The sequence below is a fragment of the Acomys minous genome (assembly GCF_964271855.1).
Source record: "Acomys minous genome assembly, chromosome: 4".
Taxonomy (NCBI): domain Eukaryota; kingdom Metazoa; phylum Chordata; class Mammalia; order Rodentia; family Muridae; genus Acomys; species Acomys minous.
This window is the reverse complement of record NC_140486.1, coordinates 59705761-59732610: the sequence shown is the minus strand read 5'-3', so window position 1 is coordinate 59732610 and position 26850 is coordinate 59705761. Positions and strand designations below refer to the sequence as shown.

Sequence of the window (26850 nt, the reverse complement as noted above, 5' to 3'; positions counted from 1 at the left end):
CTTTACATGATACTCCCAGTATAAATATTTCATTGGCATTTTACAAGTATCACCAAGACAGCATGGAATGTCTTAACCCTGGTTACTCAGGCTTATATATGTTATAGCAGAACCCTTTTTCTAGTGTTTGTTTTTATCTCTGCTTAACAAATTTTCACTCCTCAAATCTTCAGGAAATGACGCTGAATTCAGTTAGGGACAGGCTTGACTAAGTCTAATGAATCAATCACTAACCAAACACAGCCAGTTCTAATCAGCTTTGAGTCTAGCACATTCCAAAAAATTGACACCATGGAATGTGACACTTGGATGAAACGAGTTGGCAAGGCAGCAATATACTTATATAACAGAGGTGTGCTAGTCTGGGACCAGGCACCATGAGCCTGTGGTGAGACAGGGATACGGGTTCATACAGCCAGAGATGTGCAGGTGGAATTGCGAGACCAGCTTTGCACAGTTCTTCTTCAGTGGCTGATGTTGTCAACTGTTGACACAGAAGTTAAAGGCCTAAATACAAGAGCTGCTGGGTTTTTTTTCCCATGCAAGTTAGAAGAAGAAGAATGGTAAAAAATGTGCTTTCTGTATTTGGAACAGAAATACCCATTTTTAACAAATTACAAAGTCATTAGGATAAAAACACAGGCTGTTGTTATGAGCTTTTGTCAAGGGGAGGAAAACAAACATCCCCTCGCCCAAGACAGGACACTGATGACAGCAACAAATAATTCCTAAGATCAGCTTAAAGTACCAGTGAATTTAACTGGTGTTACTCACAGGAGTGTGGGCAGCCTACGGGCAGCTTCACCACTGAAGAGAAGGGTCTCCCAGCAACTATTAGCTACCCGTTGCCTGGTGCATATCTTTGTGCTTAATAAAGCTTTTCGAGTACTGCAGCTGTCAGCATTGTTGAGATGCTACCTGGTCCCTACTATAGAGTGATGGCCATATGCAAGTGGCCATAAGGCTGTGATAGTGAACACAGGCTCTGAGCATCACTCTCCTATGCTTAGACATGTCTATCTTACTCTCAGCTCCAAGTTGACTCTGAATGCCACCGCATGTTGGTAGACTTGGGAAGACCAAGGGTTCCTCTCACATGTGAAGACAAAGACCAGCATGGGTAGCAGTTGTGGTTTAGAGCTTGAGCCTAGGCAAACATGACTGGAAAGCTCTCTGGTGAGCTAGAATGTGTTTGAGAGGGGCAGTGTTTTTTTCCCTTTGGGGTCGTATTAGAGCCCCTGAGGAAGAAAAGTGATTCAGAGCAAATGATCGCTTGAGCTTGGGGATCTTAAAAGGCTGTATTGTTTATTGCTTTCGATATTGAAGTTATCATTTGGTTTGCTTCTCTCACAAATGAGCACTGATAGGACTTCTGAAAAGGACTTCTGAGAATACCAATTCTGTAGCAAGCCTTCCCAGTGAACAGTGACTCACCAGGCATTCCGGCGGACATGGAGAGAGGGAGGTGCAGAGAACAGATTCCCGCCCCCTTCCCCCATAGAAAGGAAGCTTTGTCTGACTCTCTGTGTTACAGGTTGGGAGGAAACAGGGTGTAAGTTACCCTAATGCTTTAGCATCTCATAGTCAGTGCACGCAAGTCAGTGACCCAGTGGGTGGTGGGATGAGGGGAGCCCGTGGGTGGGGGTAGAGGGGGGAGATTGACAGGGATGTTCACTGCGCTCCTGCAAAGTAGGGAAGGGCATTGGCATCACTCCACCAGACACAGGAAGCAGTGGGCAAACGGGGAGCCTAATTATGAAACCCACTGGGCCAGTGAGCTCATCTCCCTGTAGTCTGACGAGGAGACGCATTTGGTTGCTCAAGTTTTAGGACAGGACGTGTCCACAGGGCTCTGTTGCCAGAGTTACAGGATTCATTCAGTGGTTACCTGTGGAGTCTGCAGCAGAGTAATGGAGTTGACCCATCTCTTGGAAGGAGTTGGCAATAAGCAATCTGTTTACAAGGAAGGGGAGTACTATGAAACCAGTAGGTGTTGTGTAGCATCAACATAAAATCTTTAGCTCAGGTGACCTATTAAGTGCTGGCTCCTGTAGCTAGGCTTGCCAGGGCTGTAAGGACCAGATGCAGTAGTCAAGAGCAATGGTGTGGTCCTCAGGCTTGAGGTCAGCCCCATGTAGATTCTTTAAGAAGGTGGTAAGGAAAACTGGGCTCGGCAGCAAACGTGAACACTCAGCTGGCTGGGGATTATGTTAGCCACTTCATGCCCCGAAGCTTCTGCAGATATTATTCTATTAAAGAAAGTAATTGTTAAATGAATATGGACATGACCTGGAGAGAACGGCTTATGTTCCAGCATAAACTTGCTAGCAGATTTCACAACAACCAGATTGACAACCACTGGTACTGAGAGCAGCAAGTAGCTACTTGGGAAGGTTTATCTGATGGTAATGATTTGTTATGAATGAGATGCACTGATGGGCTTGTGACCGACCTCCTGAAGTAAGTATTATTGGATGGCAGCCAGGAGTGCGGACATGTCCAAGGCCCTTCCGGAGTATTCTCTATCAAAGGGTGGGCTGGAGGAGGAAGGAGCTTGGAAAGGGGTAGCAATAAAGAGGGGGACACTGGAGCTGGAGGAAGAAGTCGTTTTCTAAAGTTCCAGATTTTAGGGGAAAGCCTACTATGACTAGATTGCCAATTTCTCCGAAGCTCAATCTTTGCCAGGGTATATTTCAGGATCTTTCTAGAGTCTGAAGAAATTGGTAGATATTGATTCTTAAAACCACATAGAGCCAGCAGTGATTTTTCAAATGGAAAAGCTGGTGTGAGTGTGTGTGTGTGTGTGTGTGTGTGTGTGTGTGTGTGTGTGTGTGTGTGTGTGATGTGTTTGCGCAGGTGTGCACGTGTGCACATATGTATGTGGTGTGTGTGTATGTCACATGTGCACGTGTGCGTATCGGATGGGTCTTTCAGTGAGCACTTTCTGGGAGCACTGGGGAGAGCTGGCTCAGGTAGGGAGACTGGAGAAAGCTAGATGCTACCAGAATAACTGGAAATGGAACTGCAGTGGAAAGTGGGGGCAGATGGTGCGGTCCAAAAGAGCACTGTTGACAGGACAGTGACTCACCCACATTCAGAGTGTAAGCTGGTTCCCAAACACCCAGTCAAGCAGGATCCTGGGCTGGCTCCCTAGGTAACCTCTGGATGTGGTGTGTTTGAGAGACCTAGGGATAGAAATCTCCAGTCACTGGACAGGCCCCATAGAAGCCAAATTTGTACAGGTGAGAGGTGAAGCCGAGGCTGTCACCCAGGGGAAAAAAAATTAAGAGGGAGAGAAACAGATAAATCTCTGGGAAAGAAAGCACTGGATCATCAGACTGCCACCCACTTCCCAGTCAGGGAACCTTTAAAGTGCTCGCCTTCAGGTGTGAGCAGCGCTCAAGCTAGTGGACTCTGATGGTTTCACAAGGAGACCAGTTAGTTAGTGAGGTGTCGGGTAGCAGGAAGTCCTGAGTGTTGTCCTTGCTCAGTCTTTGGATTGGCTGTTGAAGGGCTGAGCTTGCTCCCCTATGACCTGTACAGACCCTGTGTTTCCTATAACCCCCACTTTCCCATTCAGGATCCACATGCTCACAGCCTTTGCTGCTGAGCTTGGATTTCTGAGGTGATCCATGATGGTGTGGACATGAGCACATGTGGTTCCTGACACGTCTTTGGGGGGAGAACAGGGCTTTTCCGAGAGTGATTGATTGATTAGCTCTAGTCATGGATGCAGCAGCATCAGTCTTGCTTCTTAAGTGCTATGGTTATGCTGGGCATGGCGGTGCATACTCATTCTTGTCCTTGTGAAGCAGAGGTAGGAGAATCCCTGAGAGTTTAGGGCCAGCCATCGGGGGCTACATAAGAAGACACTGTAGACGACAGGGATCAGGGAAGAGAAGGATGGGGCTGGGCAAAGAAAGGGCTATATGGAAGGAGCCTGCTGGTAATTCTGGGCTAATGACGTATGTCCCTGAAGATACAAGTCCAAGAGGCCAAATGTGAGAGCAAAAGATAAGTCACAACTGAACACAGGAGATGCCGATGAAGTATTGGGCAAGCTCCCACGGGAGACTGAAGAGAAAAGAGCTGGCCTTAGGCTACACTGTTGCTCTGTATGCTCAAAAAGATGGTGGCGATGGCAGAAACACCATTCTTGTGTGGCAACTTTTTCCTTAATTTTTGAAATGATCAGAAACAGACAACAGAGTTTATGTCATTGACAGAACCTGCTCAACTTATTAGGGGACCCCCCCCCAAAATGAGGCCATCATAATGAGAGACTTCTCAGAATTGTCATGGGCCATAGCTCAGGTACAGGTATACCCCACGGTGTCATACATATCTATTGCCTTTCTTTACTTCCTGGTGCTTGCAGGGTATTAGTGAGATGGAGAAGGAGAAGAGTGGGCAGGAGAGGCAAGCTGGTGACCTCCGCATGCATGTGAGTACAGGCAGAAGAGCTACTAGTATTCATTGGGGGTGGGGCTCAGAGGAAGGAAGAATAAGTGGCTTATCTCTAGCTGGTTATGCTGAGCAGAGATGGCATGTCACAACTGTTAGGCCCATGATGCTAGTGTTGGGCTCCCGGAGTTTAACCCCAGTGCAATGCCAGATGACCCTGGGCATTGGCCTTAACCTCACGGTGCCTTGTTCTTCTTCTGTAAATGGAGACACTAACAAGGCCTGTTCCAGAGATTGACCAGGGACAAGGTGAAGTGTGGAAACTGTCTTGCATAAAGGCAGCCAGCACAGAGGCTAAATAAAAAGAATCAATAAGTGACTTTGGAAAAGTAATGAAGTAGAACCAAGCAGAGAGCAGGGCTGCCTGCCCCTGTACCTCGGACCCTGCCCTTCAGGGATCAGGGGTCCTGGGTGCCTTTTAGATGATGAATGCCTCCGATTATCCTTTTAAAAAAGCTGCCTCCCAAAGACACAGTGAGTCAGAGAGGAGCCACAGGCAATTCTAGGAACTTGGTTACAGAATCCTCACTGCCCCAGAGACATAATTCCATTCCTGAGCTCTTTGCTCCTGCCATGCGGTTTTGGTTTTATAAACATGAGATTAGAAGGTGACTAGAGATGAGCCCTATGGAGGAAGTGGCCAGTCCAGGCCTGCTCCATGCTGGCATTTCTCCCCCACAGATCCATGGACAGTCTAGGCAAGGAGGCGGAGTATAGAGTGTGTTGTGGCTGCATGCCATGGGCAGGCCTCCTGAAAGGGAAGCAAATGCTTGCAAGACTCAAGAAGCCATTTTCTTTTCCTTTATTTCTTAAATTTATGACTGGTTTTGAAAACTTGTCTTCTTGTTTGAGGGTGAAAGAATATGACTCATGAAATCAGAACAAGAAAATGATCAATTGCCTCTAACCTAGTATTGTTTGTGTTCCCAGAGTCATCCGTAGCCCTAAGAGCTTTTGTCACCAAGTAGATGAGCAAGGCGCCACCACTAGAGAAACCCAAACCGCCTGCTTTTCTAGAGCAGCCTTGTGGTAACACACTTTGTAGCAGCTCATGTTCTGTGCTTTGCTTTTAGTGGCTGATCTAGTTTAGTGAGCTAGGAATTTTAGCACCTTTCATCAACCATCCCAAATCATGCGCACTAACTACTCCATCCCTACTTTCTCGTGCCTACATATTTTAGACTTTGAAATGGTGACCATAAAAGACAGCAATACAAGTGGGTGGCTTTGGAAGGGGAAGAGTTAGCTGTGTGGAAGAGAGCAAGGCAGATACAAGATGGGCCCTTGAGGAGAACTTGAAGTGGTGTTCAGGGGCAGCTGTTACGGTATCACTTGGAAGAGTGAAAAACCACTGTTATAAGGAAGAGCTACCTACGTGAACCAGGGAGCATTGCATGATGGGGGTAGCCAGTAGTTGCAAGCAATGCATCACATTGGGAGCACCAGGACACTTGCCAGTCATCAGGTACAGAACATTTGTAGATTATGCTCCTTTGTCGTTTGTTTGTTTGCAGCTAGGTCTCATGTAGCCAAAACTGACCCTTTGATTCTTCATTCGTGGCTTTTGATTTTTCAGCCTCTGCCTCCCGGGTCCCTTCTGGAACAAGTGCACACCACCACACCCAACTTCAGGGCTTGTTTGTTTGTTTGTTTGTTTGTTTTCTTCTTTAGTCCAGGAGTTTATTCCATAAATTCATAACAGTACTTCTGATAAAAGTGGACTGACTTTTTGTTACTAATATGTTTTTTTTTGTTTTTAGAAAAGAGAGTAGTGGGATAAGACAGGTGCAGGAAAGGATAAGAAGGGATGGGTTCTGATGAGCAAGAATGAGCAGAGCCCTCCAGGCCATGGGGACACCATGTTCAGTGGGGAGTGGAGTAGAGGTCTGGGTGTGCACAAGTGCCCTGTAGGCAGCTGGGGAGGCAAGATTATAGAATGTAGAGGGAGACACAAGTGGCCGGGGATGCAATGAGCTCACATGGTAAGCGGGTTGGGTCATGCGAGGCCTTGGAACTCACAACCTGAAGTCTGGTAATTATTTGGCATGAGAGTTCAGCCATGCTAGCATTGCATATTTGAAACAGTGCCCATCTGCCTGAGAGGGTTTGGGTTGGAGGTAAGGGAGAATAGAAATGGGAGCCCAGGTGAATGCTATTGAGATAAAAAAAAAAAACTACTGGAAAATAGTGGTAGCTGGGACCTGAGGGCAGTGTTTCTGAACCCTTTACTATCCCATGCTGAAGCCCAACCCTAGGATGTAACTTGAAAAAGTGAGACCTGAACATGTGTGCTTTCAAAATCTCTCAAGGGTGTGAATCACTAGGTGAGGTGGCCATTGGTCCTGGAGAGTCATGGGGGCTTAAAGGAATATGAAGAGAGTTGGTAGCCTTGTCACTTGATCTCCCAGGAGCCACTTCAGTATAGAAATGAGGTTTCTTGGAAGAAGCCTGGCTGAAATGCAGGCTTTGAGTCAGTACTGTTTGAGCCATGGTGGGAACTGTGGGTGTGCGAGACGTAGTGAGAGCCAGCTGCGTGCACTAAGTTTTCATTGCTATGACAAAACATCTGAGCCAAACCATTTAAAGTGGGAGAAATTTAGGCTTATGGGTTCAGGGGGTTCTGTCCTTCATGGCCCAGGGTATGCTAGAGCAGAGCAGCTCACCTCATGTATGAATAGGAAGCAAGGAGAAAATTCCTGTCCTGGTGGGCTTTCTCTTTTCCAACTTTTGTTCTATCTGAGCCACTGGTCCAGAGGACGGTGCCACCCAACACTCAGCGTATGTCTTCCCCATTCAGCTAATCCTCTCTGGAAACACTCCCAACACACAACCAGGGCTGGGACTCACCAGTTCCTGAAGCATCCCACATTCTAATCAAGCAAAAAGGCAAGATTAAGCATCCAAAGTTTCTTGGGTATGTCAACACAGAAACAGTTCTCCTAGCAAAGGGAGTTGGATAGATAGGCCATTATGGAGCCAAATATGAGTGACTGGCCCACGCACACAGCCTTAGATTCCACCAATACTGTGTTTCCCCATGAAAGTGATCCCATGAGATTTTATTTGCTACAGTGCTAAGGAAGTCATATATCAAAATGTTTACCAAATACATTGGTGGATAAGGTAAACTTTGCTATGTGTTTCAGATGCCATCTGGTGACAATGTTAGCTTTGAGGTTGGTAACACTTTTGTGGCCTACCAAGAATACATTGTAAGGTTTTGATGGGCACGAAGGTGTTAGGTAAGACACAGATTAGAACATAGGTTTCAAGCTGGGTATGGTGGCTCATGCTGTTAATCCCAGCACTCAGGAGGCAGAGAAAGGTGGATCTTCTGTGAGTTCGAGGTCAGCCTGGTCTACAAAGCAAGTCCAGGACAGCCAAGGCTACACAGGGAAACTCTGTCTCAAAAATACAAAAAGCAACAACAACAACAAAGCATAGCTTTCCAACAGACTGAAAATAGTCCAAGATAATTTGGCTCTGGTCTGCAACGTCTTACCTCGACATATTTTTCAAGTCCACTCATGTGGCTTTGTAGCATCTTTAACACAGACAGATGAAGCTTCTTTGTCTTTCCCTGTATCTGTATCTGCATCTTCCCTCCCCTCTACTCCTCTTCCCATCCCTTTCTTCCCTATGGCACTGCAACTCACAGGTGAGGATCTTTATGGATAGTTCCCTCTCCTCTCTCTCTCTCTCTCTCTCTCTCTCTCTCTCTCTCTCTCTCTCTCTCCCTCCCTCCCTCCCTCCCTCCTCTCTCTCTCTCTCTCTCTCTCTCTCTCTCTCTCTCTCTTTCTTTCTTTCTTTCTTTTGGATATATCTCCCCCAGCAGCTGGACAACAATGGAGAAAGCAACTGCGAGCCACACAACCCAGTGGTTACCGCTGGCAATTTTGTGGGCACGACTGGGGAATAGAAGAGAAAACAGAAATGAGGTTGCTGGGAAGGAGCCTGGCTCAAATGCAGGCTTTGGGGTTTATCTCTACACACCAATCTACATGATTACCATATTAGAAGTTGATTGTGGAATGTTAAATCCGAAGCATGTGAAAGGGCAATTAGTTGGAGCATCAAATGGGGTCACAAATTGAACAGATCTTACCGCACACTGAAGCGCCTAAGCACCTTGGGCTTACTTGTAGTTAGATTTGATAACCCCTTCTAAACTCACAATGCCTTGTCTTGTTCCTATCTAAGAGGCATGGTGAGTTCATGCCTCCTAAATACGTTCCTCATTGGTGGAAAACCTGAGACAGCAGAAAACACAGGAGAACATCATCAGAGAAGCTGCCTCTCTTTCCCCAAAATGCTTTGAGGCTACATGGTGAGCTGCTGTAGACATATGACTCAAGCCTAAGCATGATTATCACTTAAGTTTTGTGTCTACCTCATATACCTCACTTAAAGACAATTTCAGTGCCCATGTTCTGTTCAAAATGTATATATGAGGTCAGGTTTGGAAGTTTCACTTAGAACGAGTTGCCATCCCTCAGAAGTTTTCAGGCACTGTGGGCTTCAGAGCGTGTGCTTTGAGGTGGAAGTTTGTCCAGCGTCCCTCACAAAACTTGCCCAGGGAAGGCACATGTCAGATGTGTGATTACATCCATGGCAGAAGGAGGCACTGTTGCCATGTATTTCAGCCCCTCAGTGACACAGACCAGAAATGGAAGGTCCTGTCTGACTGTGGAACATTCTTTTAGATGTGAGAGGAGAGAGAGTCCTAGGTGGGCAAAGGGTTTAGGCCATACCTGAGGCAGGTCCTCTGAGGCCAGCAGGCTGGAGCCCTGCCCGCTGGCTTCTGGAACTGCTTGAGAATGCAGTCTACCTTCCTTTGGGTTGTTCCCTTATACCTTTCAGGTACATTTAAACTAGCAACTGTGGCTGACAGAAATGCCCCTTGTTGACATAAAATCAAGGTTTATGCAAAAGAAAGGAAAGAGGCTCCTGTTGCTGTCAGTGGATTGGTCTGTTTACACCTGAGCAGATCTGCAGCCCCCCACTACTAATTGTGTTTATTCTTGTTGGTGTTTATAATTTAGCCAGATTGCAAGACCTCATTTTTTTTTAACAGAAATATGTTGGGATCATTAGCATTTGATTCTAATCAAAATAGCAATATAAAGGCTCTTGCCTTGAGGTGCTAGCTAGTCGGCCAGCTTCTTGGTTGTATTTGTGATTCCTGAGCTGGGCTCCATGCTCTTTCTGAATGGTGCATGTTGCAGGAACAATAAATACTTTCCCTGTCTAACTTTGGGTTGTCACCATGGAAACGCTGGAGCAGCAGCTGGACTCTGTCAGATGTCTTTTGCTCCCTTTGGCTGGTAGAGATCTTTTGAGGGAACTTTTATTTCATTTGGCAGATGGCAAAACTCTAGTTTCAAATGACATCACCACTGCGCTTGGTCAGATATTTGTCGTAACTGATTAAGAACATTAATTGGAAGCTTGCAGGCTTTGGCCCCAGGGTATCCTAGGAACAACCTTAACGTTAACAGAAAGCGTGAGTCACAGAGAGGCCAAGTGGAAACTACAGTTAAAGCATTTGCTAATGCAAAACCATGAGAGCCAAGCCCGGGGGAGCACTTTCTTTGTCTTAAGCTCAGCATAGTATTTCAATGAAATGTTATTCACCGAATTATGATATAAGATGTCACGATCGTGTGGAACTGGAGTAGTCGTCTTGCCTGCTTCATGAGGTTTTGTCATCGCTGGTCTGTGGTTCCATTTGGGCTTGTTTCATATCATTTGTATTAACATAAAGAACATTGGTAAAACTGTGACCTACCTGGAAAGCTGTCAGAGGAGTGCCCAGCCTTGTGACTTGGACATTGCGACATGGCATTGCCATCTGCAAGTGTAGTGGGCTGTGTACCTATCTCTGCCGGGCCCCATCAGCCTGCCATCTGCACTTGGACTCACTTGGTGCTGGCGCGTACTCCTAACTGGCATCTATCTATGTGTCCCTTGCCCTAGAATCCTTAGGCCTAGGGTGACAGGCTTAGCTGTGCATATGTCATTGTCCTGTGGGTTGTTCTGTTTTCCACAACTATGACAAACAGATGTGTAACTAAGCAATGTATTACTCAAACTTGCTTTTCAGTCAATAACAATAACGCCATGTTGTGTGCCACTCTTCCAACTTGTTACCCTCGGTGCACCTCATGCTTCTGGTGGGCCCAGCATTGTCGTGGGACACTGCATCTTATCTGTCATCCCTACAGGACTTTATCTAGTATGTTCATTATTTTTCCTCTTGGTGGACATTTGATCACTTCTGGAATCAGACAGTTACAAACTGCTGCTGAGAACACTATTGGGTTCTTCCTCATGTTCAAAAATCTGAGGGTCCTAAGGGAAGGGTCCTCAACTTTGGCACTGTGGACATCTTTAATCTAATTGTTCCTTGTTTGGGACTGTCCTGGATACTGTAGCATCTTTTACTTCTACCCACCAGATGCCAGTATCTCCACATCCACACAGGTGGAACAACTAGAGATGTCTCCAGAGATTGAGAAGTGTCCTTTGGGTTGGGAGGGGTCATCTTCATCCAGAATGTCTCCCCTAGACTACAGTAGTAATAGACTCCTGGTGTCCTGATAGTTCCAGTTACAATATTAAAGTGCAGCATTGTCAGACAATTTTGCATGATAGAATAAAATGGTGTCTCACCGTGGTATTACTATAGCCCTTCAAGTTAAAGGTTAAAGTGGAATTTCATATGAGTGTATTATCTATGACAATTTTGCCCATTTCTATAGTTATAATTTGTATAAGGTGTGTAGGTAACATATCTCTGTTTTAGTTGACAAATAAAATAGGAGGTGGATTATTCTATTTTCATACACTCACACCTGGTATGTATATTCACAGATGAGTTAGTCCAGCTTTGTTCACCTTTGTTCTAGAAGTTTGCACTATGCTTTTGAAACAGCTTGATCACATTCATTGTCTTCTCTCTTTGTGCTTTTGGAATCTTAATGACATGCCATTACCCTGAGATGCAAATTTGAGGAAGTTAAATTGACTATGATGGAAGCCATGCCTTGCAGAATTGAACAAGCTATGGCCTCTGGCTTTTCCAATATAAGTCGGGTAAGATGGGTGCAAGTCTGGGATGATTTTTTGTATAAAGCAAAATACATATGAGTTCATAGCAAGCTTGTGCCTAAGAGTCAATTCCTCATCAGTTTAAAGCAAGCAAAGTCAAGCCAGGTGGTGGTTCACATTCATAATTCCAGTACCTGGGAACTTGAGGCTGGAGATTGTCATGAGTTCAAGATTCTCCAGGAATATGGAGTGAGATTGGCCTTGTTTTAAAGCAAAACCCAAGGAAAAAAATCCCCATAGAAGCGTTTGAAAGCTAGAGGCCAAACACCCAGAAGTCCTCAGTGAAACAGGATCAAGCATGAACAGCCATGCTTCAGGAGAAAACCCAGCCTGCTAAAGCAAAGTGGTCTGAGTCACTTCTTCAGCCGTTAACATTCTTAGCATGGAAGTCATTTGCTTTGGTTGTTTCATCACAGGCTTAATGAAATGAAATCAAATCAGCATAGGTAGTCCAAGGCCCCAGGAGAGATGATTTCTTCTCCACACTGTGGCCTCATGGGACAGAGCCAGTGTCCCATAGAAGTGGGCCTCCCAGTGTGTCAATGTGCCACCTGTCTTTTTGTCCTACCCTGACACTATGATTGCAAGACTACATCACTCCTGTGCTGTGTGATGATTGGCTGTGGGATTGAAGGCAACAGCTTGGCATTTATTCAGGGTCATTATCTTCAAACTTCTGGGGAAAAAGGGTTAAAAGATAGAGCCAACATAGATGGGAACTTGCTGGTGGTGGTAGGAAAAAATGCTTGAGCAGTTCTGAGTCTCCATCAGCAGAGGAGGTTAGAGTTTTCCTCAGAGGGTTAGGAGAAAGAGGGAAAGAGAGGAATCGGAGAAGGAAGAGGACCATATGGACCAAGTTGGCCTTGAACTTGCCTTTGCCTCTTGAATCCTGGGATTATGGGCATGCACCACCATGGCCAACAATGGATGATCCTTGCATTGGAGTTGGGGTGTAGACATTACAGACAGCTCTAGACTCAAATGATCCCCATAGTGAGTCAATATCTGAAGAAATCCCAGAGGTCACATCAAATCCATCCTTGAGCTGCAGGATGAGTCTGGTTTCTAGAAACACCCACTGAAGTGGAAGGACTATCCTTCTAGATCTGAGTGCTACTGTGTAGACAACACAGGATTGGTCAGCCCCTCCATGATGGAACACATGCAAACTCTGTGGTTACAACAGGAGCTGGCCATCACCAAAACCATTCACTGGGTGATTCAATGAGGTGAGATAAGCCACATAGAAGGTCCTTCCAGTGCAGGAAGCTCCTGTGAATCATATGTGGAGGGTTCAGGGTAATGGCATTCAATCATGGCGACAAGAAGTCCTTCTGGGTTGTGACATCTCCCCACTCGGACAGTTCCTTTCCTTAGAACGACCTGGCCTATCCTAACAAACCCTTCTTTCATCCAGCTGGATTTCTTTGTGCTTTGTTGTCCTGTCTGTGATCTCCATCTTGTTCTTCCATCTTGTTTCTGTGCTTTTCTTTTTTCCTGGCCTTGTCTCAGGGATGAGGAGGAGGAGGAGGAGGAGGAGGAAGAAGAAGAGCAGCCAATCACGGAGCCCAATTCAGAGGAGGAGAGAGAGGACGATGCCCAGTGTCAGGGCAAGGACAGGTACTGAGGGCTGGATCCACCTAGGCTCATACCAAAAATCAGAGGCTCCTTCCTCATGGACCATTTACTGTCACCACTTCCTCATGATCTCTTTTTTTTTTTTTTTTTTACCAGCTCATGAGGACAACCCATCACATCCCTGTGCACAAGCCACTGAATGATTACTTTCGTAGAAATACTTGAACACACTTTAATCTGAGGCTTGCACTTTGCACTCAAATTTTGCCTCTGTGGCCATGGTCACTATTTATAGGAAGAAAAAAAAATCACACAGTTGGTTTTCTGAACACTCCTCCCTCCATCACATGGGCATTTCCTCAACCAGTTTGATGGTGATTAGAAAGGCTCACTTCCACTAAGAAGGCTTAAGATCTTTCCAGGAAAGGTCACAGTAACAATTCTACACACTCCCCTCGTCCTAATTTTGCTAGTACAATATTAGCTACTATAGAAGGGTAACTGCTTTGTTAACTATTCAAATAACATTTTATACAAATTAAAGGGTATTCATTTTTATACCCAGGACACCTACCATAGGTCGACAGTCTGTTGGAGAGCTTGTTGAGATCCGCTCACCTCAGTGAGAAGCCCGTTCCGTCCTTGCTTGGTGTTGGCAGATAGGGGCATCCTACAGGAGCTTTAGACTGTGTGGATACTTCTCACAAATGATTTGTCTATAAAGCAAAAATGCCCACAAGTAATTTCATCTTCCACACACACAAAAAAAGGGTTTTGTGCTTGAATAATTTTCTTTGTTTAATTGTTTGTCACTGCAAATTGATGTTTTCACTGGGGAAGTGTTTGTCTTACCAACTTCTGAGTTCAGGGGATACTTAAGCAAGACACTTCTCCTGTCTTGCTTATATAAAAAAAGGGTCCTCATTTAATACTAGGTCACCCTCCTGTTGCTAAGAATTATAGAATCCCCGCCCTTCCTCCGTTGGGAAGGCCTATGAAGAAGCCAGCACAGAGAGGAGAACGGAATGTGCTGTGATGGAGACCCAGCCACACGCTTAGAAAGGAGAGAGGGAGGAGGATCATGAGCAAACAGCCCTGGCCCATCTGTGCCACGCTGTGCGTAGTGCTGGGTCAGCCGGGGGCCTGGGGAGGGGCTAAGCTTCGCATGAAAATGGGCCACAGGGCATTGCGTAGGCTCAGTCAGTGTACTAGAGTGGCTTCGGATATGCTCGACCATCGTGTCCTCTCTCACCCCAGAAACCTTAAACCCAAAGGTACAGCACCTACAGAGTACGTGGGAGGCCTGCATAGGTAGGATGTCCTTCGGTGCCCACCCCTGTTGCCTGGGCGCACGGGTGAAGAACTCTTGAGTTTGACCCAAGAAAGGGAGCAGTTTGTGCTCTTTTCTCAAACCCGCATGACAGCCAGCCTGGGAGACAGGACTATGGTTTTGAAAACCACAATTTCACGTAGGTTTTCATACTATAAGTGTGTTAGCATAGTCAAGTGTCTAATTCAAGTTCTCCAAAGATGGATTTATTTTTTTATTTAAAAAAAAAATGATTTTGTTGACAAACACTGCGCAAGCAATTTTGTGTATTTACATCTTACGTCATGCCACCACCCGAGTTACTAAATGTATATATGTATATATCCCTTATGTTGGCCCTGTTTGGGGATGCCAGGATATAACTGGAACTATAGGCCTGGCTGGAGGCATCCAGATGTTGAAGATTTACTGCTAGGCCCTGGGGAAAAAAAAAAAAAGAGAAACAGGCAGAATCTGTCCTCCTTATGTCGTCACCTCGCTGTCCCTTTGCTCGCATCTGTGTCTGCGTCGGAAAGGGCTCTGAAAGCCGCCACTAAAGCATGTGCTTTTCAGCAGGAGACGGACGCTCTTTGTAACTAAAACAAAGAGATGAAGTTTAAACGGTGAAATTTCAGGTCCCAACTAGTGTACCCTGAAGAGGAAGTGGGGAGGGTGCACAGAGTGGGCCCAGAAGAGCCCGTAGGGCATGGTAAGTCCCCTCTCAGGACCTCTGTCTGCACAGAGGCCACACTTGTCTGGAAGATGCTTCTTTGCTCCCTGAAAACCTAAGCCCTCCGGTTGCCAGGAGTGACTGGGCACACAGATGTTTCCGCTGATGGGCTCTTCCTGTGTCTCAAGGAACACAGAGATGGAAGTGTGTGGCCACCACATAGGTTTGATAATGAGTCTTTCTCTTTCTCCTAACCTTTGTTCCCTCTCTCTCAAATCTCTATTCCTCTTTTCTCTCCCCTCCTGCCCTTTCTGGGCCAACAGCGAGGCCAGCTCTGCCTCCAGGCAGACTTCCCCTGGGAAGGATGTTGCTCCGCAGAGTTCTCCACTCCCTACCACCTCAAGTCCCAGCTCACAGGGAAGGTCGCCTCCAGCCAGCACCGCAGCACGGACCCCCGTGCTTGGTGGAACCTCTGGGTCTGAGGCCAGCCGGCCTGCTCTCTTGTCACCTCCCAGCCCTGGCTTGGCTACTCGACCCTCCACCGTACCAAAGGTGTCTCCTACCATAGACAAGCTGCCCTACGTGCCCCACAGCCCCTTCCACCTCTTCTCCTATGACTTCGAAGATGCACCCGTCCTCACCAAGGACAAGGGAGGAGACTCTCAGACGGAAAACAGGTAGACTGGCCTGCAGTGAGGCCTGTGTGTGATTGACATGGGGAGGCGGGCACAATTGATCACCTGTGTCCCATGGCTTATCTTTTGCTGTGTTGCATGGACTTGCTCAGATATAGAGCCACTGTGGCTAAACTAACTCTCTGACCACTGCCTTAATGGGAACAGGGAGATGCAAAAGAAAGCAGTCACTGTGTGACCTAGGGAGATCTTTGGTTCACCCCAGCCCCTCCCATGATTCTCCAAGCCCCTCTCACTGAGCTGCTGCTGCTGCTGCAGAGCCTAATTTCTGGTCTTTCCCTTCTAGTAAGTGGGCATTCTATCTGTACTTTCTTTTCCTTACCCAGCTTTCCTGTAGCTTCCTGCTTTGTTTTCTGAGATAAGCTTTTGTGTTTCCTAAAGCTACTCATTGATGTCACAGAATTATAGTTTGAACCAGTTCCTGGAGCCTCATGTTATCCAATTGTGAACATTCAAATATTGTTATAAGAAATCTTCTTAGTGGTAGACTGGAGGGAGGTGTGCAAAGCCACACTCCATAGGGAAAGTTTAATCACTGTGTGCTTGCCATGTGACTAATTGTCTTCACTATTGCTCCACTCAAGTGCTCTGCTGGAGTGGGGGGAGGGAGATATTTGCAACTGTTTTTTTTCTAATGGCTGTATACTAGTCCTTAATTTTTAATATATTTATTTATTGGGTGGGAAATGTCTGAACAGTCAAAGGGCAACTTGTGTGCATCAGTTTTCTCCTTGATCTGAGCAGCATCAGACTCTCTCTGTGAGTTCTGGGGATTGGACTTGGATCATCGGACTGGGCAGCAAGTGCATTACGCATTTTACCATTTCACCAGCCCCTAATAATTGCCTTTTTTGTTTGTTTTTTAGAGGCAGAGTTTCTCTGTGTGGCTGTCCTAGACTCACTTTGTAGACCAGGCTGGCCTCAAACTCACAATGATCCACCTGCCTCTGCCTCCCAAGTGCTGGGATTAAAGGTGTGTGCCACCACGCCCAAGCAAGAATTGACTTTTAAGTGGTAAAATAAACAAGTAAAAACTATTCTAGTAATATATTTCATTTAACTGGCTATGTCCCAAATCTTGTATTTCCACAATCTGTATCCACAATCATTGGTTATTGTAATGCTTTCCCTCTTAGAATAGTAATGGTAGAGCAGACTTTGCTAAGCAATTACTATGAGTCAGGCTCTCTATTTCCCATGGTGATTCAAAGTATTGCCCAGACCTTAAAAAATAGGTTCCAGTTAGGCCAGCACTATAACTGGATGGCTACATGTAGAAAGATACAAGTAGATTCATATTTATCACCATGCACAAAACTTAAGTCCAAGTAGATTAAAGACCTCAACATAAAACCAGAGACACTAAATCTGTTAGAAGAAAAAATGGGGAAGAGCCTGGAACTCATTGGCACAGGAGACAACTTTCTGAACAGAACTCCAAAAGTCTAGGCTCTAAGGTCCAATTTATTAATTGGACAATTAATAAATGAGACCTCTTGAGGCTGAGAAGCTTCTGTAAGGCAGGAGACACTGTCAATGGAACAAAGTGACTGCCTACAGACTAGGAGAAGATCTTCACCAACCCTACATCTGACAAAGGACTAATATCCAAAATATAAAAGAGACCAAGAAATTAAACACCACCAAACCAAATAACCCAATTAATAAATGGGGCTTAAAACTAAACAAAGAATTCTCAATAGAGGACTATTGAATGGCTGAGAAACACTTAAAGAAATGCTCAACATCTTTAGTCATCAGAGAAATGCAAATCAAAACGACTCTGAGATTCCATCTTACACCCATCAGAATGGCTAAGATAAAAAACTCAAGTGACAGCATATGCTGGCAAGGATGTGGAGAAAGGGGAACACTCCTTCATTGCTGGTGGGAATGCAAACTTGTACAACCACTGTGGAAATCAATCCAGTGCTTTCTCAGAAAACTGGGAATAGGGCTAACTCAAGACCCAGCTATTCCACTCCTTGAAATATACCCCAAAGATGCTCCAACACACAACAAGGACATATGTTCAACTATGTTTGTAGCAGCTTTATTTGTAATAGCTATAACCCAGAAACAACCTAGATGTCCCTCAGTTGAAGAATGGATAAAGAAACTGTGGTACATTTACACTATGGAATACTACTCAGCTATTAAAAACAAGAAACTCCTGAAATTTGCAGGCAAATGGATGGAACTAGAAATGATCATCCTGCGTGAGTTAACCCAGACCCCAAAAGATACACATGGTATGTACTCACTTATAATTGGACACTAGCCCAACAGACATGTCCCCTGAAAGTCTTCACTTAGCCAGAGACTGGGATAGACACTGGGATTTTCCTACTGGGACTCTAGGTGAGAGAGGTAAGGAAGAATGGGGAAATAGAAAGAACCAGAGGGTCCTAGAAACCTACAAGACCAGTAAGGCTGGCAGATCTGGACCCAGGTAGGTCAGCTCAAACTACTGTACTATACATGCAGTAAACCTAGAACCCCTATCCAGATCTAGCCAATGGACAGCACATTCTCTACAATTGTATGGAGAGTGGGGATTGACTTGGACATGAACTCTGGTGCCCCCTATTTGACCACTTCCCCCTGAGGCCTGGTGACACTCAGAGTAAGCAAGTCTACCAGGAAGAGACCTGATAGGCTGTGATCATATGGTGGGGGAGGAGGTCCCCTTCTGTCACAGACCTAGGGGAGGGGAATAGGATGAAAGAGGGAGAGAGGGGCAACAGGAAGATACAAGTGAGGGGATAACTATAGAGATGTAATCTGAATAAATTAATTAAATTAAAAAAAAAAGAAACAGGTTCCATCACCAGTGCCTGGTTATGGTAAGGAACCCAAGGCTCAGAGAGACTCAATACCTTGGCCGGAGTCCATCTGTTAGTGTGTGGAGAGGTGGTGTCAGTACCAGTCAGCCTATTTGAGAGTCAGGTTCTCCTCTGTCAGTTGTCCCGCTGCAGCTTGATGGCTCTCCTCCAGGACTTCCAACAGCGCTGTAAGGAGTCTTCAGACAGAGTCTTGTGAACAAGAGTAAAGCATTTACCAGAGCCTGTGATGTGGGGACCACCAAGCCTCAGTGACTGGCAAGAATTTGACCTTTGTTTCAAACAAAGCCTGATAAACCTTGACCACGGGGCAGGTCTTCCCACCATGAAATGGCCAGTCTTCAGCCTGCCCACTTAATAACTGAAGGGTTCGTCTGTGACTGGCCACCCCATTGGGTTATATATAATCTAGAAGAAGCTTGAAATTTCCTTCAAAGTTTTAAGTAGCTTGTCTAAATTTTAAAAAGAAACAACACATAAATGGAAATAGTTATAGACAGTATGGTTTGTCTATTGTCTAAGTGTTTACATTAATTTTAGAGCCTTAGCTTTAATTTAGAATACCTCTATTTTCCATCAAGTTGGTGCTTTGAAGCGTCCCTTAGGAGGTGGACTCTACCACTTACTGTAAGGAAGGGGCAGTGAAGAAACTTAAGTGCGGGGATTGAGGCACCAATTCTTGCTCAAGGTGGTCTCTGAATAGACACAACACTCCATCTCTTCCTCCTCCTCCTCCTCCTCCTCCTCCTCCTCCTCCTCCTCCTTCTCCTCCACCGCCGCCACCGCCACCACCATCACCTTCAGTAATTCCTCTGGACTGATGCCTTCCCCAATGGTTCCTTTCATTGGCGCCTTGAAGGTTTGCCTGAGCCATGTGCATTCAGCCTGCAGGAGAGTTTCCATTCTCCTTTATAACAGTGGGAGGCCATGGAGGGAGGAGCCCACCAGAGCTCCTCAGCAGAGCCAGGTAAAGAAGAAGCCATACTTAGAACACATTGGAGACCTAGTTGTTCTTGCTCAGAACTCTGGGCTCTCTATAGGCCCCTTCCAAGTCCCAGATCCTTCCACCCTCCCAAATAGTACACGAATGCAAGTTAAGCGCTAGCTAACGCTTGGCCTGGAAGAAGATGTGGGCAACGTCAGCTTTCCCAGCAAGGGATCAGCCTGTTGTGGTGATTCTGTACTTTCTGAGAATGGTGTCAGCACCTGAGGTCTCGTGTCTGGATCCTCGGTTCTTCCAGGTTTCATTAGAACATATAGTCCTTGGGAATGTGGACTATATGTGTAAATTATCCGGTTGATCGTATTTGTGTGTTGTAAAACACAGTCATATGCTTGTGAGTGAAGATCGCCTTAGTCTAATCAGGCAAAGCTAGCCATTTGTCCAATATTGTTGTCCCATTTGTCCCAATATTGTTAGTGTGAGGGGCGTGGAATTTCTGCTGTCCAATTGCTATGGGGTTTTGTGGGTTTGCATGGCCACAGATCTGCCTACTCAGTAGCCTACTCCCATTGAAGAGGTTGTACTAGACACCAGCCCATTAGTCATTATAATGAACCCTCCCTTCCTCACACAGAAAAATGCTGAACAGTGAATTATGATCCAGTCAGTTTGGCTGAAATTGAGAAACAAAATTGGGCAGGCTGTGAGGCGTTTGAATTAATTACTTGGCCATTAGAAAAACCAAAGGAGAGGAAAACACATTGTGTGTGGTGGTTTATTTCCATAACGTCATTTAAACATAATTTTAGCAACATGATCCTGTGAAAACATTCAGCAGGATATCCAAATGCAGTTGCAGGGTGAGTTTCAGTGGCCAGGGCAACATGCTAGTGTCCAGGCAGCTGGTGGACAGCCAGGCTGGGTGCCTGTGTGGTGGCAGTATCTGGCTCTAATTGGCTCTGTTCGTCCTGTTGCCACCTTCTCCTCTTCCTGTGGCAGCACTTGACGTCCTGTCCTCACCTTCAGTCTTTGTTATTCTGCTTTCTCCGTGGCCTGTGATTTGTGAGTCTTTCTGAAAAAATTAAACTAGCACTGACCTGGAGAAACAGTCAACCTATTAGACATGTAGAGTGCAGATTTTTAACGAAAAGAGACAGTCGTGCAATGCAACCCCAGCCACTCCAGAGACTCACGGGTTCAAGGCCAGCCCGGAAAACTTAGGAAGAACCAACAGTCTAAGGATGTAGTTCAGTGTTGGAGTATTCACCTACTATTTGTAGAGTCACAGGTTCAATCTCAGTGTAACCTGAGAGGGGTTTGAGGGAGGAAGAGGAGGAGAGGAAAGAGGACCAGTCCACAGAAACCAAGAACTGTGAAAATGACATATTAACTGAAAAGGACATTGGCCAACCTTGTGGTGTGCTGTGTTCTCAATGGGGAGGGCCCGTTTCTGAATGGGCCCATTGTCACACACCTGATGTGTGACAACCCTCGAGGTCCCACGCATCCTAATACAATGTCCCTAAACACTTTAAGGGGTGAGATAGCCTCACGTGTGACAAGATGTGTAGGGATCAAAGCTGTCTGACGTGAATGCCAGCTCTATAGGAGAGTTTGGATTGTGATTTGTCTCCTGGGAGTTGCTCTGTGTGATGACAGCTGCATAGAAGAAAATGCCAAGGGATATCTTTCCTGAAAACAGAAAGCTCCAGAATTTTACAAATCCTGACATCTGTTTGATAGAGATTGCTTGGAAAGGTCAAAGTTGATTTTATTGTAGCCACTACAGGTTTTGGTCAGGATACATGTTGCCTGAAACCATGGATGCCTTCATCTCTGAGCAGTAAGTAGGCTAGTCTGGAAGGCCTGCCGATAGACACGCCATGGAATTATAGGACAGGGACCTGATGGTTCAACATGACCAGTGGCAGAATTTGCAATATTAAGATGTTTCTTTGGTCAATCCATTTATTTCTGCAGGTCTTTGATGGTGTTCTAATTGTGCCATCCCAGGCAGCGAGGAAGACTTTCATAGTTCAGATGAGCACGGCTTGGGTTCTTGATTTATGTTCACAATTAACTGTAATGTGCATTTATAAAATAATAGAAGACGTGATGGCTCCTCTGAAACCCTTTGCTGTGAGTCCTGCTACTCAGTTGGGTTTGGAGATTGGAAAACATCTTTAATGAAGACTTATCAAAATGAAGTAAATCTCCATAGCTTAAAGTAATCACTATTTATAATAGCATCTTCAGAAATATTTGTCCTGCAGAAAGCTAGATGGTTTGCATAATCTTATTTATATTTATTGTTCACTTCTTTTCTCTCTGTCTTTTTTTTAAATCCAATCCAAATCTCTGTGCTTTTTAGATACAGCAGCTTCAGCAACAACTCTTTCCAATCTTCCAGACCATCTTCTGGACCTAGTGTGTCCCCATCATCTGCATCGTCCTTCTCGTCCCCGCAGGATGCCAGGTGAGTTTGGGGGGGGGGTCATGGTGTTATCTCCCTTTGCTCAAGTGCAACATCAGTTATATTAAGAGCGATCAGGTGTACGCCTGTCATCTTAGCACTTGGTAGGTTGAAGCAGGAGAAATCAGGAGTACAAGGTCACGCTCAGCTATCTAGTGAATCTGAGGACAGCCTGGACTGTGTGAAGCTCTCTCTCTCAAAACAAATTCCAGAAGGTGGTGGCACATGCATTTAATCTCAAAGGCAAGCAGAGCTCTAGGTTTAAGGTCAGCCTGGTCTGAAGGTCAAGTTTCAGGACAGTGAGGGCTACACAAAGAAACCCTATCCTGGGGGGGAGGGGGAAGAAGAAAATAAGATAAATAAATAAGTAAATAAATAAATAAATACAAAGGAAAACAGAAGGAGTTGTTAAAAGTATAAGTAAAAAGCATATTCTGAAAATTTTTCCTTTAGAAGATCAGTTTCTCTGTCTGCCACACTATTTACTAAGCAGGTATTTCATTTGAGATGATGTTTTGTCTTTATTATTATGCCACCTCCTATTTATTTCCCATAGATAGTATAAACATTTCCTCTGTGGCTGGGAAGATGACTCAGCCATTAAGAGCACAGGCTTTTTTCCCAGAGGACTTGGATTTGATTTCCAGCACCCACCCACACGGTGCCTCAAAACTGTCTCTAGAACCAGTTCCGGGCGATCCAACACCCTCTTCTGCCCTCTGTGGGCAGGAAGCATGTTTATGGTACACATATGCACTCATATGCATAAAAAATAAAAACAAAAAATAAATTATAGACATTTCTTCTAAATATTTTGGGATGGATGTCTTACGTTGCCCTTTAAAGATGGTTCTAGATGTTACATGAGCTCTGCAATTTGTCCCAGAGACATTGTTTTTACCTTTGAATGACTAAATCTGTGTAGATCAGAAGGAAGTGGGTCCACTGAGGTGCTGTGTAATTAGTCTAAGACCTACCAAATGAGAGGAGAATTGTATGGGGGTGCATGGAAGGAATTTACCTTGGCAAGCACATGAGACCACCAGAAACTCACTGATTATTACTCCTGGAAGCCAGTGATTATGCAAGGATGTGTTTACAAGGGAAAGGTAAGACCTGTAATTTTAGAACAATTAAAAGCAGTTACCCTTAATGGCAGGAGTGCAGGAGTGCAGGAGTTGGAGAAGTGAAGAGGGTTAGATTTCCAGCTCACTCACTGGGAAGCTACTTACCCCCTGAGGGTAAAATGTGATTACACCAACCTTTTAGAAGGTGATTTTGGCAAGGAAAAAAATTGACCACACAAGAGTGCTGCAGGAAGCTGGATGTCCGCACCGGGGTGGGGGGTAGGGGGGGAAGAATGGATGGTGGTGGGGGGGGTAGGGGGGGAAGAATGGATGGTGGTGGGGGGGGTAGGGGGGGAAGAATGGATGGTGGTACATCACTGGGCATCTAGATGTGAGGGACAGCAGAGGTCACTTGTCTCAAATCCTATGTTTTAATGGGATCAGTACCCCACATTCAGATACTCTTTTGGGTACGCAGAAGTGTTTTACTGAGTGTAGGAGGTTTGGCTGGGGTGTGAAACAAACAAAATCTTATAGTTCCAGGAAGAAGAGTTGTCTAGTGGAGTTTCCCTCTCAGGGGTACCCAACTCATGGCCTAGGATGGCTATTAATAAATCCCAATACAAAATTGTAAACTTATCTAACAGATTAAGAGATACTTGTGTAGGGGGGAAGCATTATGTTTGATGTGTGTGTGTGTGTGTGTGTGTGTGCTGTAACTCAATTCCTGTTCTTTTGCATGAACTTTGTAGATGACAACGTTGCATCAAAATGTCATACCAAATAAATGTATGCATGCTCTTAACCCACAGAATAAGTATCAGACACTCCTGACATGTGATACTAACCAATCCATGTCAAACTCTCAGATTTCACAGCCAAGGGCGACCCTGAATTGGGGATACTTAGGCAAAGTCAGGAGTTGGTGATAGAAAAATCAGTTGGTGATACTGCCTTTAGCATAGGTTGCAGTCCCCTTGACTATAATCTTGGAGAGGTTACCATGGCGATGACCCTTGTCCTATCAGATGCAGGATTTGGGTGCCCAGTGAGGAATGTTAGAGTATGCCTGCCATTACAAGTCTCATGTTTGCTAGTCAACCACTTCTTATAGAACTAAGGCAGGTTCTGTCGTGTGTCCTCCACAGTCCCTGGGCCTGACCGTGCTAACCATGATAAACATTGGCTGAAGGACCCAGTGAATCACCCACTCACTAGTCAAGAACAGTTTAGGGGTCCACTAAATAGGAAAGTTATAAGGTCAAGAGGTCCCTGGATCCAGAGCCCCAGGCTTTACAGATGCCATTCCCGGGACCTGCAAAAGATGTCCCTGCGTGGACTACCTTCCCAAACTTCCGAAGCCCAAGCCCTAGCCCTGACTGAGCTGGAAGCTCTGGTATCCAGGTCCCAAAAGCACTCACTTGAGCACCCCACCCTGCTCTGTCTAGCTGAAGCAAAGACTAAGACAAGCTAGGAGAAAAGCCATAGGGGGTAGCAATTTTATAAGCAATTCAGAATGGGGTGTTCGAGGTGTGAGGCATCTGGGTGGCACTCAGGGAGACATTTAGCAGTGGCAGGAGCCACATTCTAAGCTCTTGTTCTCTTTCACAGCATGCTGTTGCCATAGGAACTGGGTCACCTTTGCGACGTGTAATGCCTAGTGACGCAGGTCTCTAGGGCTTATTTCTTTCTTTACATCTGCGTATCTTTCTGGATACCACTGTGTGAGGATTTTTAAATTGTGCGACGATGACTTGAAATGACAAATGTGCAGTTTTCTTGTCCCAGGTAGCCTTACTGCTTTTTACTCTGAACTTGCTTGCTTGTTGTTTTGTGATGGGTTGAGAGAGTCGTATGGGACAGATAGAAAAGTAGATCGTAAATAGATAAATAGACAGACAAATCCGTATTATATATAGATAAATGAGAGACAGATAACTGATAGGCAGGCACATAGGTAGAAATAGATATATAGATTGATAACAGGTATATGGGGAGGTGATAGGAATATAGGGAGAGTTGGGTGGACAGATGGATGGATAATAGGCAGGTAGATAGATAATACATATATAGATTTATGTACATGTTAACGAGAGAGACAGAAGTCAGATGAGGCCTCGGACCCCTTGACTGCAAGTCACAGTTTTCTGCTGTTGCCTGAGTGTATTACATTGATTGCAATCACAGTAATGGGCATTTTATACAACTTATTACTTGACAGTTGAATTATTATTTGCATGTTGTTTACAATGAAATTGCAAATCTATCAGTATTTTTTTATTCCATTGAGACACATAACTATTTTTACTGAGATACATATATCGGTAGAATTTGTAAGATTTATTCCTGAGAAACAGCCCAGGAAACATACTAAAATACTATGAACAACAGTCATGGTTTTGCAAGGAGAAAACCTGTATCTTTTGTTTGCAATCACCCCCATCCCACACCCCACCCCAAAAAAACCTAACAAACTTAATGCCTAAACCCTGCTCAAATCTAGAATGTTAGACCTCTCATAATCTTGATTTGGAGATGAGAGCAGGTTTTCAAAGTCCTAGGGAAGTCAGGCCAACGGCAATGCCCCATCAGGCACCCTGGGCCGCTTGAAAAGGGGGCAGCATCATGAGCTTAAAGTTTTCCATTCCTCAGGCTTGTTTAGGCATGTTCATGTATTGGGTGTTCATAAAACTTGCAATTATATTGCATTAGTCAGAGTTCTCTAGAGAAACAAAAGTGATAGAATGAATCCACATTCTAAAAAGGGCTTTCTAACCGAGGATCAACTCTGGTCAATCCAACAAAGGCTGCTCCTTGACTGGAAGGCCAGGAGTCTAGTAGCTGTTCAGTCCGAGGCTCGATGTCTCCGCTGGTTTTCAGCTACATCAATGTCTCAGAGAAGTAGGCTCTCAACCAGTGAAGGAATACCTCCACAGCAGGACTGGTGGACTTGTCAGAAAAAGTGAGGCCAAGTGGGCCAAAAGCAAACACTTTCTTCTCCCATGTCCTTTTATGTTGACCACCAGGTGTGGCCCGGGGTTACTGTGGTTCATCTGACCAAAGATGGTCTGGATTTAGGGTGTGTCATCTTCCCACCTCAAACAACCCAATCAAGACAATGCCCTCTGAGGTGTGCCCACATGCTCACAGTTTGTGTAATTCCAGATGTAGTCACGTTGACAACCAAGATTAGCTGTCACAATATATTGACCTAGGAAGGAAATACTGAAGAAAAAGTTTATAAAATTAAATCAATACAAGGATATTAAGGTAAATCCATCTCCAATTCTATGACAGCATCATTTAAAGCAATCTTCAAGAAACAAAGAACAGAGCCCTAATTTTCATGAAATTGGAATTTAGACTGTGCCAAAACAAAACAAGAAAGCTGGAACTGTTTACAGATATCCTCAAGGCTACAAGATGCAACTGTGTAATGAAATCAGACTTTTAAAAAAATGCCTCAATTTAGAAAATGTGCTTTTTGAGCAGGGAAGTTCTAAATATTTTCTTTCTGAAAGACAACAAAATTAAGGGAATATTTGAACCATTCATTTCAAGTGTTCAAAGAAACAATAAGCAACAACCACAACACAAGTACATAAGTAAGTTTGGGGCCATCGGCTTTGGGAGAGGCAGAACATGCTCTCATTCTCTCAATGCAGTGCTGTCTCTATCTTGTGGGTCTTTTCAGCCAT

The 26850-nt window shown here is 45.0% G+C and overlaps 1 protein-coding gene across 7 annotated transcripts in view; it reads left to right on the top strand.

Moving 5' to 3' along the window:
• Positions 1 to 26850, top strand: part of FHOD3 (formin homology 2 domain containing 3) — a 412148-nt gene that overhangs the window by 297440 nt on the left and 87858 nt on the right. For 3 of the 7 annotated variants that reach the window (XM_084780621.1, XM_084780620.1, XM_084780625.1), the window contains 2 exons: positions 15455 to 15808; positions 21984 to 22088. In XM_084780621.1, the coding sequence (XP_084636747.1) occupies positions 15455 to 15808; positions 21984 to 22088 (459 nt within the window). Of the gene's footprint in view, positions 1 to 4378; positions 4445 to 13086; positions 13195 to 15454; positions 15809 to 21983; positions 22089 to 26850 lie in introns of all 7 variants that reach the window. The other 4 variants (XM_084780624.1, XM_084780623.1, XM_084780626.1 and 1 more) reach the window with 3 other exon arrangements.